Here is a 16,210-nt window from a genome sequence, read left to right as displayed (position 1 = left end):
ACTGTGTGTCTCTCCGGGGTCTCCCTCCTCTCTCTCGTCTCCGTGTCTGCTGTTTCTCCTCACCTGGCTCTCCCCCCTCTGTTGTCTCTGTATTCTCTCTCCCCCCTCCCCGTCCCCTTGGTCTGTCTCACCTGTTCCGCTGTTCTCACCTCTCCTTTTTCTGTTTCTCATGTGTCTCCTGTATGCTTCTACCCCTCTGGGTCTCCTCCTGTGTCTGTCCTGTGGCCTCTATCTCCTTTTCACGCCTCTGTCTCCTCTCCCCCCATGTTTCTCTTCTGTGTGTCTTCTCTCTCTTCCCCTCCTGTTTCTCTGTCACTCTCCTGTATTATCTTCTCTTGCTCCTTTCCTCTCACTCCTCGGCCTGTATTACACCCTCTCCTGTCCTTCCCTATTCTCTCCATTCCTCTCTGCTCAATCTCTCATCACCCCTTCTCTCTCCCGTTTCTCCTCACCTGTCTCCCTGGTCCGCGCCCCTCGGGTTCTTCTCGTCTCTTTATCCCATTGTCTCTCACCATTCCTCTCCCCTCTGTTTCTGCTCTCCCCTGTCCCTCTTCCCTTCCCTGTCTGCATCACCTCGCTGCTCCTTGATCTGTCTCCCCTGTCCCCTAGCTGCCCTCTTGTGTCCCTCTCTCTGCTCGTCTCTTTTCTCCATCTGTCCCCCCTCAAGGAGAGAGACAGAAGTGGACAGGGACAAGGAGATGACAGGGCAGCCCGAGGTGAGGCGATACAGGAGGGAGAGGCGAGAGACACAAGGAGCCAAGAGGAAGAGACGAGCTACTGGAGAAAGACTGAGGTGAGCGGAGACGAGGAACAGAAGAAAGTAGAGACGAGTAGAAAGACTGGAGAGAGAAGACGTCAGGAATAAGCGGGGGCGGGGGGATGAGAGTAGAAATGGAGAGGTGATAGAGACGGGAGGGGGAGGCGGCGAGATCAGGAAAAGATACCGAGCAGGGACAGGAGTAGGTGAGGAAGCAACAGGCGACAGAGGACACGGGGAGCGAGGCATCAGAGGGGAACGTGGGGAGAGGAGAGGAGAGAAGATACACAGGAGAGACGCGAGGAGAGGACTGGAGTGAAAGACGAGACAAGGGGGAGAATAAACACGGTAGGGAGGAGGAGGAGGAGGAGGGAATACGTCAGGAAAGGCGGGAGGAAAGAGAAGATGTCAGGGGCTACAGGCGAGGAGAAAGGGAGGACGAGAAGAGAGACGTCGGGACGGGTGTGAGACTGAGGCGATGGAGAGAGAGTGAGGCGATGGGGAAGGAGGGTCAGAGCAGAGCGAAGAGACGGACAACAGGAGAGGGGAGTTGGGGGCGTGTAGGAAGGGGCGCGAGAGAAGAAATGCTGGCGAGGGAGACAGAGGAGTGAGAGGAGACAGTAGGGAAAGGCTGGAGGGAAGAAACAGTAGAGACAAGGAGAGCGAGTAGGTGGGTGAGGTAATGTCAGGAGAGACAGGAGGTGGAAGAAAGACGAGACAGGAGGAGAGAGAGAAAGGGAGGACAGAAAAGTGAGAGAGGAGGGGGGGACACAGGAGACTGAGACAGTAGGTGGGAGAGAGCTGCAGAGAGTGGGGCGATGGAGGAGGGGGAGGGAAGGAGTAGAAAGGGAGTCAGGAGAGGAGAGGAAGAGACGTGAGAGACAGGAAAGGAGGCGGAGGTGAGAGATGCAAGAGAGGCATCAGAGGAGATACTGGAGAAAGAGGAGCAAGAGAAGCGTGACAGGAGAAACGAGCGGGAGGGGACAGAGGGGAGAGTGGGAAAAGACTGGGGAGATGAGAAAGCAGAGATGAAAGGCGTAGAGATGGGAGCGAGATGAGGGGACAGGAGACGGAGGAGAGACAGGAGTAGGGACACGAGGGGGCAGTGAGACACGAGGAGAAAAGGAGAGGTGACAGGCAGGAGTAGATGAAGAGACAGGAGACAGAAGAAACACGAGAGATGGAAGAGGCATCAGAGGAGAAAGTGGAACGAGATGAGAGGAGCGACGAGAGTCTAAAGAGACCGGAGAGAGGACGCAGGAGAGGGGGCGAGAGGGGCAGGAGGGAGACTGGGGTAGAGGAAAGAGACTTGGAGTAGAAACAGAGACAAGAAAGCCACCAACAGGAGGAGAGAGGTGACAGAGACTAAGGAGATGGGAAACGGGAGAGAGGTGGAGGGGAGAGAGACGTGAGACGGAAAAGAGACGTTAGCAGAGGCGTGACAGCGAAAGGAAAAGGTGGAGAGTGTGGATACAGGGGAGCAGGTGACAGAGACAAGGGCAGAGAGTGGAACACTGAGGGACTGAGGGGAGGGTAGAGACGCGCAGGAGACGGAGCGAGAGGAGGGGGGCTGGAGTGAGTGGAAGGGAAGGGGACACACACAACCACTCACTGACACAGACTCAGCTCTTTATTGGGCGGCTCGCTGACAGCTGTTGCTGCAGCGCAGCAACTTCTCGAAGTGCCCTGGTAACAAAGCACAGCTAAGGCAGCGACACACCCGCCCGGCCCCGTGTGCACCCCGGGACCGCCCACGCCCAAGACATCCAACGGCATGTGTGGCCCGCCTTACCCGGCACGTCCGCCAGCTGCAGTCCGCCGCCGCGCTGCCCCCTCCCCATGAAAGGCAGTGGGGGCGCTGGCCTCCCTGAGAAACGGGCCGTTTCTCCCCACCGCTGACCCCTTATTCCAGAGGGTAACCAGCCCTCTGCCACGCTTAGCTGTGGGGCGCGCGTCCCAGCCGGCACAAAGCCTGGACGCTCCCGGGACCTGCTGCTGCTCGGAGATGGCGCTCCGTCCTCAGGAGTCCAAAACGTGGCGCACCCTGAAGCCCCCGCAGCCCCTGTGGTGCAGACGGACCCCAAAGCCACTCACCAGGAACGGGCCCTCGGCGCCGTCCTCCAGACGCTTCTGCGGGTCGCTGTCACTTTTGAAGTATTTTCTGGGTGGGGGTTTGGGCTTGGAGGAGGATGGCTTTCTCACGAAAATCTCAAACGATTTCTTCAGTCTCAGGGGCGGGTGGTTATCCTGTTTCTCAGGGAGCGGCGGGCTGTCCTGGGGGGACCTGGCTTCTGGCCTCAGGGACACAGTGGGGCTGCCTGTGCCGCCTTCCAGGTCCCGGGGCGGCTGCTCTCCCCCGCGGCCGGGACTCCCCGCGGGGGACCCAGAGGCGTGGCTGCTGTCACTGCTGGAGCGGATCACGACCTTCTGCGCCCTGCGCTGTGGGGGCGCCGAGCTCTCCTTCTCGCCGGCGGGCCGCCCGTGCCAGCTGCTCTCCAGCCTTTTGGCTCCTGCGAGGGAAGCGCCAGGGACGCCGCGGCGCTGAGCAACCCGCACCCCGGCCCGTGCTCTGCGGTTGGCTGTGCAGGGAGCTCCGGGACTCTAGTCTGGAGAAGTCACCCCCCACCCTCCACGTGCTCGCGATGGGAACCGAGCCGCACGCCCCAGCCGGACCCCTCAGCGGCCCGGTGTCCCAGCTGTGCGCAGGCGCCAGGGATGGCGGCGCCAGGGATGGCCTCGCCACAGGCGGCCACTTCTCCCGCGAGGCTGCCCAGGGGCGATAACTGAGGGGACTTGGGCTGTTCGTTACATGGCCCGTTTGCACGCCTTGTCTGTGATGACTGTTCCTATGTTCGTGGGGTACATGGTGAGTGAGTTCCCAAATTCACAGCTTTTTCAGAAGACGAAGATGTTTCAAATAAAAGTTCACAGTGCCCCTTACCTTCCAGACTCCATTGATGCCTCTCCTTTCCAAACCTGAGGGTCTCCACCGCCTGGGCCACAGCCTCTTTGAGCTGCTGTTCAGACACCTAAAACACGTCAAGTGTCTCAAATTAACCGCGGGAGCTCTGGTCCTGGACCCGCTCCCCAGGGGGGGCCCCGGGCCCCATTTCTTTCCTCCCAACCCACGTTGGCAACGGCTGACACACCGCACTTGCAGACACGGCCTGGGCGTCAGTGGTTCCCGAGCAGGTTCTAGGTCAAGTCCAAATTCACAGTAAATAGGCTCCCCACCCGGCGGCCTCCTCGCCACTGCCGGCGACCACGCCACAGGCGGAGGCGCCACCCCAGCGCTCTGCCCTGGGGGCTGCCTTGGCCCTGCAGTTCCAGCACCGCCGCGCTCCTGAGAGCCACACTTGTGAATGTGTGTTCAAGTCCCACTTTCCCACTGTTCGCTTAGACAAGGCCCTTACGCCAGCCCTCGGTTCCTGCCTCTGTAAAGGACGACCTGCTCCAGGGTGGGGACAGGCGTTTTAATATAGACTGCCACCAAAACTATAAGCACCAAAATACACACAAACTAGACTATGTCAAAATTAAGCCTGTGTCAGTCAACGAAGGACACGAAACAGGGAGAGAGAAAACGAAACAACACCCCCCCCCCACCCCCCGCCAAATGGGCAAAGGACTGGAATAGACATTTTTCCAAAGAAGGTAAACAGCCAGTAAGCACATGAAAAGGTAACATAAAAGCATCAGGGAAATGCAAATTGAAACCACAATGAGGCAGCCCGCACCCACGAGGATGGCCACTCCCAAAACGAGAGAACAAGTGGTACAGGCGCGGAGAGGCGGGGCCCGTGCGCTCCTGGTGAGGCGGTAAACTGGCGTGGCCGCTGTGGAAACTACTACGGAGCCTCCCTGAAAAGTTAAACACATAACCCCCCTGCGCCCCAGCAATGCCACTTCTGGATACACACGCCGGGAGAGGTCAAAGCGGGATCCCAACCGAACGTCCGCATGCCCTGCTCGCAGCAGGGCCACCCACAACGAGCAAAACGTGGCGACCGTCCACGTGGCCATCCGCTGGTGCCTGGGTAAGATGGTGTACGCAGAATGATTGTTTTATTTTGATCTTAACGGAAATAATGACACATTACAACATGGATGACCCTTAAGGACACGATGTCAAATAAAAACGCAGTCACAAAAGCACAAATACCGCATGGTTCCGGTCACAGGGACGACATCAAGCGCCCCACGGCCCGGGACAGAAAGCAGAACGCTGGTTTCCCGGGCCGGGGGAGGGGAGCGTGTGCTTCCACACGATGAGCGTCTCTGCAGATGGTGGTGATGGGAGGCCTGTGCAACAAGTGAATGCACTTAATGCCACCGAACTATGCACTTAAAAGTGGCTGCAGCGCCGGACACCACGCTCGCCAGGGTAACCAATCAGAACAAGAGACACACCCTCAGCCCCAGACCTGGAGGGTAAACACCACTCACCCTTCCCCAGCGGAGCAGCCAGACCTCAGAGCTTCAAGGAATTGTCCAAAGTCACCAAAAGTAAGTAGTGATGCAGGACCTGGGCCAGGACCCGTCAGCTACACTCTGGGGCCTGCTATCCCTGCCCTGCTACCCGGGCCGGGCCCGTCCTTTAGGGCCCGATGCCCTCGTCTGAGCTGCGGGAGCCGTCGCCTGCCCTGGCCTGTGCGTCCGCCCCATTCCCCGCAGCCAGCGCTCAGCTGCGCCTTGGCCCGGGGTCCGAGCATCAGCCCCACGCCCTGCGTCCCGCCCCGCCGTTGCCTCATGGCCGGGCCCGGAGCTGGGACAGGCCCCGAGAAGCAGAGACTCCTTTCTTTCCTTCTCTTGCCACACACTTGGAAAAACCATTTGCCTTAAGAAGTCGTTTGCTTTTCTCTGGTGCGCTTATCCTCATGCCCCGTGATCGGACGGGTTTGAGTGGGCTGTGCGTCAGCTCCGCTCGCCGGGCCGCCCCGCTCAGCAGCTCCGCCGCGGAGCCAGTCCCTCTCCTCTCTAAGCCTCGGTGCCCTCGCCTGCGAACTGGGAGGGAACGTTGCACCGACTACAGAGGGGACGGCACAGCTACACATGTAAGGGCACGGGGTGCGTCTGCAGCAAATGTGCCAGGCGCACGCTCAATGGATTGGGACGCTGCGTCTCGGCAGATTCCCCACAGTGATCCCACCCACGCCCACTGCTGTAACCGCCAAGCCCACCTCCAACCTGGGTCACTTCCCACCCAGGATCAGCTCCAGATCTAATCGTCCACAGACCCCGACCACTGGACAGCGCACAGGCCGCGGAATGTCACGGGGCCCCGCCCTGAGACCCTTCTCTGCTCCCCTGGGCCCACCGGCTTTTCACTGCTAGGTTGGGGCTGGTGTCGCCGCCGCTCAGCCTTCTCGAGCATCGATGCTAAAATCCTCCAAAATATTAGCAAACCAGATGCTGCAATACATTAAAAAGATCCTACACCATGATCAACTGGGATTTCAGGCATGTGAAGTTGGTGTAGTATCTGCCAATAAATGTGATACATCACAGAAACAAAATAAAGGATAAAAATTATATCATCATATCAACAGATGCAGAAAAAGCATTCGACAAATCCCAGCACCCATTTATGGTAAAAACTCTCAGCAAAAGCAATAGAGGGAGCACATCCCAACATAATAAAGGCCACACATGACAAACCTTTAGCCGACATCATACTTGCTGGGCAAAAACTGAAAGTGTGTCCTTTAAGATTGAGAACAAGACAGGGATGTCTGCTTTCACCTCTCTTGTTCAACATAGTACCAGAAGTCCTAGCCACAGCAATCAAACAAGAAAAAAAATGAAAGGCATCTGAATTGGAAAGGAAGAAAAACTGTCATTATTTGCAGATGACGTGATATATACATGATATTATGTACAGAGAACCCTAAAGATTCCACCAAAAAACTACCAGGACTAATAAAAGAATTCAGTAAAGAAGATTCAAAATAAATATCCAGGTGTCAGTTGCATTTTTATACACTGATAATCAACTACCAGGAAGAGAAACTAAGAAAACAATCCCATTTACAACTGCATCAGAAAAGTAAAATACCTAGGAGTAAATTTAATCAAGGATGTAGAAGACCTGTACTTGGAGAATTATAAGAAACTGTGGAAAGAAATGGAAGAAGATACAAATAAGTAGAAGCATGTACCATGTTCATGGATAAGAAGAATAAACATCATTAAAATGTCCATACTACCCATGTCTATATGAAAAAATGCTCAACACCACTGATCATCAGAGAAATGCCAACTGAAACCACAATGAGATACCACCTCGCGCCTGTCAGAATGGCCCCATCAGTGCATCAGCAAACAACAAGCGCTGGCGAGGACGTGAGAAAAGGGAACCCTCGTGCAGTTGGTGGGACTGCAGACAGGTGCAGCCGCTGGGGAAAACAGAATGCGTTGCCTCAAAAAATTAAAAATGGAACGGGCATATGATCCAGCGATTCCACCTCTGGGAATATACGCGAAGAAACCCCAAACGGTAATGTGAAAGAACAGATGCACCCCTACGGCCACTGCGGCGTTCCTTACGGTCGCCGAGAGCTGGAAGCAGCCCAGGGGCCGTCAGCAGACGAGTGGATTAAAAGCTGTGGCGCGTTCACACAACGGGGTTCTGCTTGGCCATGAGAAAGGGAAGCTCACCTTCTCCAACAGCATGATGGACCTGGAGAGCGTGGTGCTAAGTGAAATAAGCCAGTCAGAGAAAGACAACTACTACCTGACCGCACTTACAGGTAGAATCTAATGAACAAGATAAACAAAACAGGAACACAGATGTAGTTACAGAGAACAGCAGTCAGAGGCAAGGGGTGCTGGGGGGCTGGGTGGTAAAGGTGCGTGGCGCTGGCGGGTGCGGCTCCGTGGACTGAGCGCCGGCCTGCAGACAGAAAGGCCGCCGGTTCGGTTCCCAGCCAGGGCACAGGCCTGGGTTGCGGGCCGGGCCCCCAGTTGGGGGCATGCGAGAGGCAACCAATGGCTGTATCTCTCGCACATTAATGTTTCCCTCCCTCTCCTTCTCCCTCCCCCTCTCTCTAAAAGTAAATAAAATGTTTTAAAAAGAAAAAAGGTACATGAATTAAACAAAGGAAAAAACCTTGCAGACACAGACAACCGTGTGGTGATAACCGGAGGGAAAGGGGGCGGGAGAAGGCAGGAGAGGGTGACGCGGGGACGCGTGGGGCTGGAAGGAGGCCGGACTCCGGACGGCGAGCACGCGGCACAACATGCAGCTGACATACCACAGGCCGCTACAGGAAACCGGTATAGTTTTAATAATCACTGTCACTCCAGTAAATTCAATAAATACCTGTTGCCTTAGACTTCGGCTTCACTACGCACAGCGGGCGAGGGCCACACCGATTCTGTCAGTGACATCGTGAGTCCCTAACATCGAACTTCGCCTTCACGCTGCAGCCAAGGACCATCCTCACATTCTACGCCTAGAAAACTGACTGATAGTCCCGGCTTCCGTCCCCATTATCCCCAGAGCAGTCACCACCCCGGTGGCGGCTGGTGTCACGCCGGCCTCTCTGGGGGGACCCTGAGCGCCGGGGCACGGCCGTGCGCCTCCCTTGAGCTCGGCCGCGCCGCAGGCGCCCGCTGGGTGCGCGGGGCGGGGGGCGGGGGCGGGAATCTCTCGCCTCCACTCAGGGCCCTGGGCCTACATCTGCCTTCCCTGGAGCTTGTCACCCAGCTGCAAGCGCCGTGGCCTCGCCCCGCTTGCCCGCGGTGGCCAGGAACCTCCACCACAGACCTTTGTTACCACCGACACGTGGGACACGTCTACGAGACCGAGGTCGAAACCCAGCCATTTCTTCTTCCGATTTCAGAGCGAACAGAGCGAGCCTTGGGGAGGACGGGACACCCCAAGTGGCGTTACCTGTGGGTCTGGATGCCGGCTGACAATGATGGGGACGGGCCCGGGGCTACAGTGGCTCAGGACCGCGTAGACGTCGTTGAGTGTCATGCAGTGCACGGGGGAGTCGTTGATTTCCACAATCTCATCGCCACACCTGCGAAAGCATGAGCAGGGAGCCGTGGGCAGAAGCTCATCAGCGGGGCGTAGGGACAGGCCCTTCCGGGGGCGGGAAGGGCACTCCGGCTGCAGCCGTTGGATGAGACCTAAAAGCCACATTACTAAGCAGACGTCCTTGGTCACCTGACGGACTCCGACCAGGGCAGCCCTGGGCCACACACCGCTCGCCCTTCGCTGCGTGAGCAGAGCGAGGCAGCGCCGCGCAAGTTTGCTGCGACCCGCCTCCTCCCTCTCCTGTCCTCGCTGCCGCGAGTCACCCGGTCACGCCCCGTCTTTGGGCCTCGGTGTTCCCGCTGTGTAAGTGTCAGGAGGCGGGAGGACAGGACATGCTGAAGGTAGACAGGAAACCAGGGGCTGGGGGACACTGAGGCTCTCGCAAACCAACAGAAGGGAAGGCGGCGGCGGCGTTCGCCGCTGTCGTACATGCGGCCTGGCCGAGCCAACGATGGAGCTCGACAGTGATGGCGGCATCGATACGAGAGGGTCGTACAACCCGGCCCCGCTGCACAGGTCAGGAAACTGAGGCACAAAGGGGGGCGTTTTCTCCCCAGAAAGGGAAGGGATTAGGCTTTGCTTAGGAACAACATTTTCCTGGAGAGGCCGAGGAGGGGCCCCCGAGGAGGGGCCCCCGAGGCTCTGTGGGCAGCGCGCGTGCAGGCTCCTGTGGCTTTGCTCCAATGCACCTACATTCAAAAAGCCGCAGGCGGCAGCCGGCCCCCCGCCCCCCCCGTGCCGCCCCCGCCTCGCTGGTGATCAGCAGGGACAGGGCTGGGCTCGGGTGACCCGCGGCCACCTGCAGGTCCTCCAACTGCGGCGGCTGCGCCCCCTTTCCACGCTGTGCCGACCGGGAGGCGAGCAGGCGCTTCCCTGGGGGCGTGACTGACGACCAGCCCCGCGCGTGCGCCAGCTGCCGGGGACGGAAAGGCTCCAGCCGTGGCCCGGAGGGGGCTCACGCCGGCAGCCGGCCCCAGGGCTGCGGTCGGCCCACGGCGACCGCCGGCACAGAGGACAGCAAACCCTCTCTCCCGCAGAGGCTCCACCACGAGGCCATCCTGACCAGGGCATGTCTTTGCAAAGGGCGCGACCACAGGGTCACCTTAAAACGCAGGGCAAAGCCCGGCTGGTTTAGCAAAACCCCAACCCTGCGAGAGAAGGTAGACGTGCGAGGGAGACGATGTGCGGCGAGGTCTGTATGCAAACGCTGTGGCAGGTGAGCGTAGAGGACAAAATGTCGTACCACGTCCAGATCACTTACAGAAGAGAAATTTTACATTTCTGCTTTCCTGACAAGTTATTTATAAATAAATCTATCAGGTTGCCTGCCAATATACATCTGATAATGGGTTAATATCCAATGTCTAAAGAACGTAGGCAACTCAACACCAGAAAGACAAACAATGCAATTAAAAAATGGGCAAAGGACCTGAATAGACACTTCTCCAAAGAGGACGCACAGGTGGCCCATAGACATATGGAAAGACACTCAATGTCACTGATCATCAGAGAAATGCAAATTCAAACCACAATGAGAACGAGCTTACACTTGTCAGAATGGCCACGGCCAATAACTCTAAAAATGCCAAGTGCTGGCGAGGCTGTGGAGAAAAGGGAACCCCCATGCCCTGCTGGTGGGAACGCAGACTGTGCAGCTGCCGTGGAAAACAGCATGCGGTTACCTCAAAAAACTAACAACGGAACCGCCTTCTGAGCCTGTGATTCCACTGCTGGGAATATATCTGAAGGAACCCGAAACACTCATCCGAAAGAACGTAAGCGCCCCTAGTTCACTGCAGCGTTCCTGACGACCGCCACGCTGCAGACACAGCCCAAGGCCCGTCCGCGGACGGGGGGTGAAAAGCGCGGGACTGGCAGGGCGGGGGAGTGCTCAGCGGGGGGGGGGGGGGAACGTGCCCCCTGGCGGCAGCGTGGATGGGCCTGGGGAGAGTTGTGCTAAATGAAGTCAGCCAGTCAGGGAAAGACAACCACCACAGGCTCTGACTTACACGTAGAATCCAATGAACAAAATGGACAAACCAACGCAACCACAGATACGGAGAACAGATGAACAGGTGCCACCGGGGACGGGGCGGGGGCTGGGGGCAAAGGCGAAGGGATTAAGCCAAAAATAACAACAACAACAACAACCACCACCGCCGCCTCATAGACACAGACAACAGTGTGGTGACGACCAGAGGGAAGAGGGGGCTGGGGAGGCGGGAGAGGGTGGAGGGGCTAAACGGAGACCGGACTTGGGGTGACGAACACCCAGGACAGCACACAGATGCTGTGTTATGGAATTGGACCCCTGAGACCTATATGATTACGTTAACCCACGTAACCCCGATCAACTCAACAAAAACTGTAACAAGAGGGGTGCCCTGAAAACGTCCCCTTCCGGCCCGCGGTTCCGCCGGCACCACCGACCTGCGCGCCGAGCCGCCTTCCGCCGGGGCCGGACGAGCCCCGCCACACGCCTGCCGGCGGCGCCCGCACCTGTGCGACCCCGCGTCTCTGCCCCGCTCCCCGGTGAGTCCCACGCTGCCGGCCGGGGAGTCTCTTGCCGCCACGGCAGCCTCCGCACAGCCTGAGGGGCCCCTTCTGTTATAAATCAGGGATCCTTCCAGAATCAGAAAAAGGGACATACCGGAGGCGTCCGTCCAGATGCGCCACGGATCCCGGCGAGAGCGTGTGGACGAAGATGCCCGAGATGCACTGGACGCAGGGCACGCTGCACAGGCCGATGCCCAGCCCGACGCCGGCCTCTGGGGGCAGACGGGGGGGTGGCTGAGGTCCCCAGGGCACGCTCGTCTGCCCGGCACCCACACACGGTCATGCCGGTCACCGCCCCCTCCGCCTCATGGCCTGGATTCCTCCCGCACTGACGCAGCGTCCGCTGCGCCGGGTGCCGCTAGAGAGGCGGCCGCAGGGGCCTAGGGGTGGGGACGCGCGTGCACGTGGGGCACGACGGCGCGGAGGGAGGGCAGGCGCAGGGACGGCTGCGTGTCATGGGCGATGTGCTAGAAAGGGCAGGCGGCCACTGCAGGCCTCAGGGGGACAGCGTGAGACTAAAATACAAAGGACGGGGCTGGACCGGGGCCGTGGCAACGGGGCAGGGCCCACAGGGAGAGGCTGACGCCCGGCCCGGGCGGCGGCCCCAGGCTGCGAGGGTGCGCGGGCGCGTGTGGCCTGATGTCTGCTTTGCAAATGCCACTGGATGCTCTACAGAGAAAGGAGTAGGAACAGTCAAGAAGGGAGACCAGGAGGCCAGCTAAGAGGCCACACAGTGGTGGCCTCGACTTTTAGGGGATGTTAAGTTCAAGTGGAAAAGATGGGAGGGAAGGGGCTCTGTGGGCCGTGGCCCCCTGCTGCTGTGCCGGCCCCGCCCCCGGACGCCGGCCGGGACCAGACAGGGCCCCCTGCGAGCCCTCGGCACCCAGAGCGCTGGGTCCCCCGGCTCAGCATGGGCCACGAAGCTGCTCCCAGACACCCTGCCCTGCCTCTGGAGCGGCTCCAGGCGAGGCAAGCCCGGGGCACAGCCCCCGGGGGCGCACCCTACCTTTCGTCAGGGACACCTCCACCAGGACCCTGTAGCTGGGCCTGGGGCTGCCGGCGGGGGCCTCGGCGCCGTCCGCGAGGAACGAGCTGCTGTCCGCGGCGGCGCAGGCGCTGGAGCTCAGGGAGCAGCACAGCGGGGGCGACAGGTGGCCGCTCAGGGAGTGCGGGGCCGTCAGGCGGGTCCTGACCGTGAGGGTGAGCAGCCCCTTCTTGGCTTGCTGGAAGGAGAGAGCGGCGCCGCGGCCGTCAGGGCCGACGCCGGGCGAGGCGCAGAAAGGACGCCCGAGCAGGCGCGCGTGTGCGTGTGCGTGTGAGCGTGCGTGTCGCATCCATCATTGTGTGCGTACCCAGAGAGCACGCGTTATACGTAGGGCATGTGCGTGGTGCGTACAAAGATGCGAGTCTTGAACCACTGAGCTCGGCGGAGACTCACAATCGCCTTTTAGGAATTGCCTTTAAAACCTGAGGCAGGTTTGTAGGCACAGCAATAGAAATACACAGCAAGTTGTCAAACCAACCCGTAAGCCCTTAGGAGTCGAAACGCTCCCTCCTCCCCCGGAACGATCCTGATCACAGGATTATTTTCTGGGCCAGACCCTTCCACGCTGGGCCCGCCCCAGCAGCCGTGGCGGCCCATGGACGGACCCCACACTCTGGACGTGTAGGTCTGACCGAGGGGGGCAAGGCCCAGAGCTGGGGTGTCCTGACAACAAACGATCACCTTGAACTTCTGCAAAGCATCCTGATGGGTCAGCCCCGCCATCGAGTCCCCGTTGAGTTCCAGAATTTCGTCACCTGGCGGCACAGGGAGAAGCTGTGGCTGATGAGCGGGCCCCGGGGGGCGTCCTCCCGGCCCTGACTGCGGGCCTCGCCCACCCGCTCGGCGTTTGCACGGAGCGCCGCGCGCCGCAAGGACATGTCTCGTTTGGTAGCCCCCCCGCCCCCCCGGGGGAGCTGCAGGCGCAGCGTGGCGGGCCCCCTCCGGCGCCTCTTCCAGGGGATCAGCGCTCTGTCTTCTTAAGGTTTTATTTATTTTTAGAGAGAGAAAGGGAGGGAGAGGAGAGGAAAACATCTCGCACATCGCTGCCGCCCTCCCCCCCATACTCGGGACCTGACCCACAACCCAGACATGTGCCCAGCCTGGGAATCGAACCGGCGACCCTTCGGTTCACAGGCCAGCACTCAATCCACTGAGCTGCACCCGCCAGGGCGGGGTTAGCGTTCTGAGCTGGGCGCATGTGGCCTGGCCTGACCTGGTCCTTGTCCACCTCTGGGTTCCACCCCCTTCCCTGCAGCCCCATCGATCAATAGTCCATCCTGCCCACAGCGACCCCCAGAGTCCGTGCAATCCCTGTCAGAACATCAGTGGCACTTTTCACAGAACGACAATAGGCCTAAAATTTACATGGAACCACAAAAGACCCTGAATAGCCAAAGAAATCTTGGAAAGAAGAACAAAGTTGAAGTTATCACACTACCTGATGTCAAACTATACTACAAAGCTAGAGTGATCAAAACAACATGGCACAGATGTAAAAGCAGACACACAGATAAACAGAACGGAACAGAAAGCCCAGAAATAAACTCAAAGGGAACTGCCCTATGATGCAGCAATTCCACCTTTGGGAATTTACCTGAAGAAATCCAAACACTAATTAGAAAAGATAAATGCACCTCTACGTTCACTGCAACATTATTTATAATAACCAAGGTATGGCGATAACTGAAGTGTCCATCAATAAGTGAGTACATAAAAAAGTTGTAATACATATACACAATGGAGCATTATTCAGCTGTAAAAAAAAAAAAAAAGAATGAAATCTTGCTGTTTGCAACCACATGGATGGGCCTAGAGGGTATTATTATGGTAAGTGAAGTAAGTCAGAGAAAGACAAATACCCTATGATGTCACTCATATATGGAATCTAAACAAAATAAATGAACAAACAAAACAGAAGCAAATTCAAGATACAGAGAACAGCCCTGGCTGCTGCGGCTCAGTGGATTGAGCGCCGGCCTGTGAACCAAAGGGTCGCCCGTTTGATTCCCAGGAAGGGCACAGGCCTGGGTTGCGGGCCAGGTCCCCAGTTGGGGGCACACGAGAGGCAACCGCACACTGATGTTTCTCTCCCTCTCTTTCTCCCTTCCTTCCCCTCTCTCTAGTTTTTTAAAAAGTCTTTATTATTAAAAAAGAGGACAGACACTTTATCATTTATATAAATGTTTAACCGTAATGCTGCACATGTGAAAATGACAAAATACTGCATGCCAACAATTTTAAAAAAATGGAAAATACACCCACGTGACCTCACTCCCCTTGCTTTTACTGTTCCTCCTCTCCTCTTACTCCACACGACACGACATCTCTCTCCACTAAGACCAGAAACCTGCGTGTTTTCTCTGACCTGCCCCTCATCTGCCACCTTCATACACACCTACGCAATTTACAGCTCGGTCACCAGGCAGATCCGCCCGCCTGGACTCCCAGCCTTGGCCTGAGGGCTGGGCACCGCCTCTCTACCCCCCGCGGGTGAGCCACCGGCCTGCGGGGCTGCCCTGCGCTCCGTGAACACCGACCCTGAGCCCCGCCTCCCGGGCTGAAACCCACTGCCCAGTGAGCCGAACGGGCCTTCGGGGTGGGGCTGGGGCTGGAAGAACACCCTGTCCCTCCAGGACAAGAGGACAGGGCAGGACGCTCAGGAGGCACCTATGTCCCCAGGCCCCTTAATGTCAGGACGACCAACGCGTCCCTCCCCGGGGGAGCCCGGAGGAGGAGAATGGGCAGGAGGGCAGCCGGGCAGCCGGGCAGCCGGGCCGACCATGAACCCCTCTCAGGAGGGATCCTGCCTGGAAATTCTACATCCCTAGAGCCCGGAACGCTGTGGGCTTGCGGGCGGCATTTACCCAGCCATGGGGTGCGCGGCAGCTGGTCTCCTGCAGCTGGGAGGGAGGGAGGGAGAGAGGGTGGGCACAGTGAAGGAAAGCGATGCCCGTGGACACCAGGACCCGCGGGGGATGGGGCCGTGGTGAGCACAGCTGGGACCTGCAGGCCGCACTCTGAGGGCTGGGGCAGCCCCGCCTCCCGGGACCTGCAGCCCAGCGGCTGGCGGGCCGGCTGGGAACCACACCTTCTTGTAGCCGCCCGTCGGCAGCTGCAGCTCCCCCCGCGAAGATGGTTTTGACGTAAATGCCGATGGGGCCGTAAATGCTGTCCTTTCCCCCCACGATGCTGAAGCCCAGGCCCTGGGGGAGGAACAGGAGACGTCAGGCTGCGGCCGCGCCGCCTCGCGTTCTTGTCATCGCACCACATGGCCCGAGGGCCCGGCCCCGGACCGAGGACTCGGGGGGCAGCAGGTGGCTCCGGTCTCACGCGTCTCGGGAATCAGCGAAGGGATGGGAAGAGCTGTGTGCGCCTTGGAGGCCCGACAGGGCTGTGTGGCATCCGGAGGTCTCGCACAGGCTGGTGTGGCTCCCGCGTCCACGGGCAGTTCTGGGCGGGTCACCCCTGTCTCTGAGCTCACCTGTCCTTCCTGGAAGATGCTGCTGACCTCACTCGCCTCACTCACTCGTAAACCACCTGACAGCAGTGGCCACAGGGCCACCTACCGGGCACAGCGCAGCTCCCGGGAGAAGCTGCCCCGCCCTCCCCCGCCGCGGCCGGGGCCGCTGCCCCTCCGCACCGGCTCTCCTGCCCCCTCCCTCGGCGGGGCCCTGCGCCGGCCGCCCTCCCGCTGGCCCTCCCGTTCGGGACCGGCCAGGGCATGCAGGCCGTGCCGGGGGCAGCGCTGCGGGCGCCCTGGGGGCCCCGTGGCACAGGAGCGGACAGGCCGACGTCAGTTCTCCCGTCC

At 59.1% G+C, this 16,210-nt stretch overlaps 1 protein-coding gene across 1 annotated transcript in view; it reads right to left on the bottom strand.

The window, feature by feature from the left end:
- The window catches only part of IL16 (interleukin 16), a 63,688-nt gene that overhangs the window by 13,544 nt on the left and 33,934 nt on the right, over positions 1–16,210 (bottom strand). Inside the window, exons 6-12 of the mRNA XM_054589045.1 lie at positions 15,491–15,605; positions 13,084–13,157; positions 12,364–12,580; positions 11,452–11,569; positions 8,652–8,784; positions 3,699–3,786; positions 2,852–3,267 (exon numbers count right to left, since the gene is read on the bottom strand). Coding sequence (XP_054445020.1) covers positions 2,852–3,267; positions 3,699–3,786; positions 8,652–8,784; positions 11,452–11,569; positions 12,364–12,580; positions 13,084–13,157; positions 15,491–15,605 — 1,161 coding nt within the window. The remainder of the gene's footprint in view (positions 1–2,851; positions 3,268–3,698; positions 3,787–8,651; positions 8,785–11,451; positions 11,570–12,363; positions 12,581–13,083; positions 13,158–15,490; positions 15,606–16,210) is intronic.

This window comes from Pteronotus mesoamericanus, unplaced genomic scaffold (assembly GCF_021234165.1).
Source record: "Pteronotus mesoamericanus isolate MK-2021 breed Mesoamerican mustached bat unplaced genomic scaffold, CSHL_Meso_final contig_1242, whole genome shotgun sequence".
Lineage (NCBI taxonomy): Eukaryota > Metazoa > Chordata > Mammalia > Chiroptera > Mormoopidae > Pteronotus > Pteronotus mesoamericanus.
The sequence above is the reverse complement of the archived record's forward strand: the minus strand, read 5'-3'. Positions and strand labels throughout refer to the sequence as shown.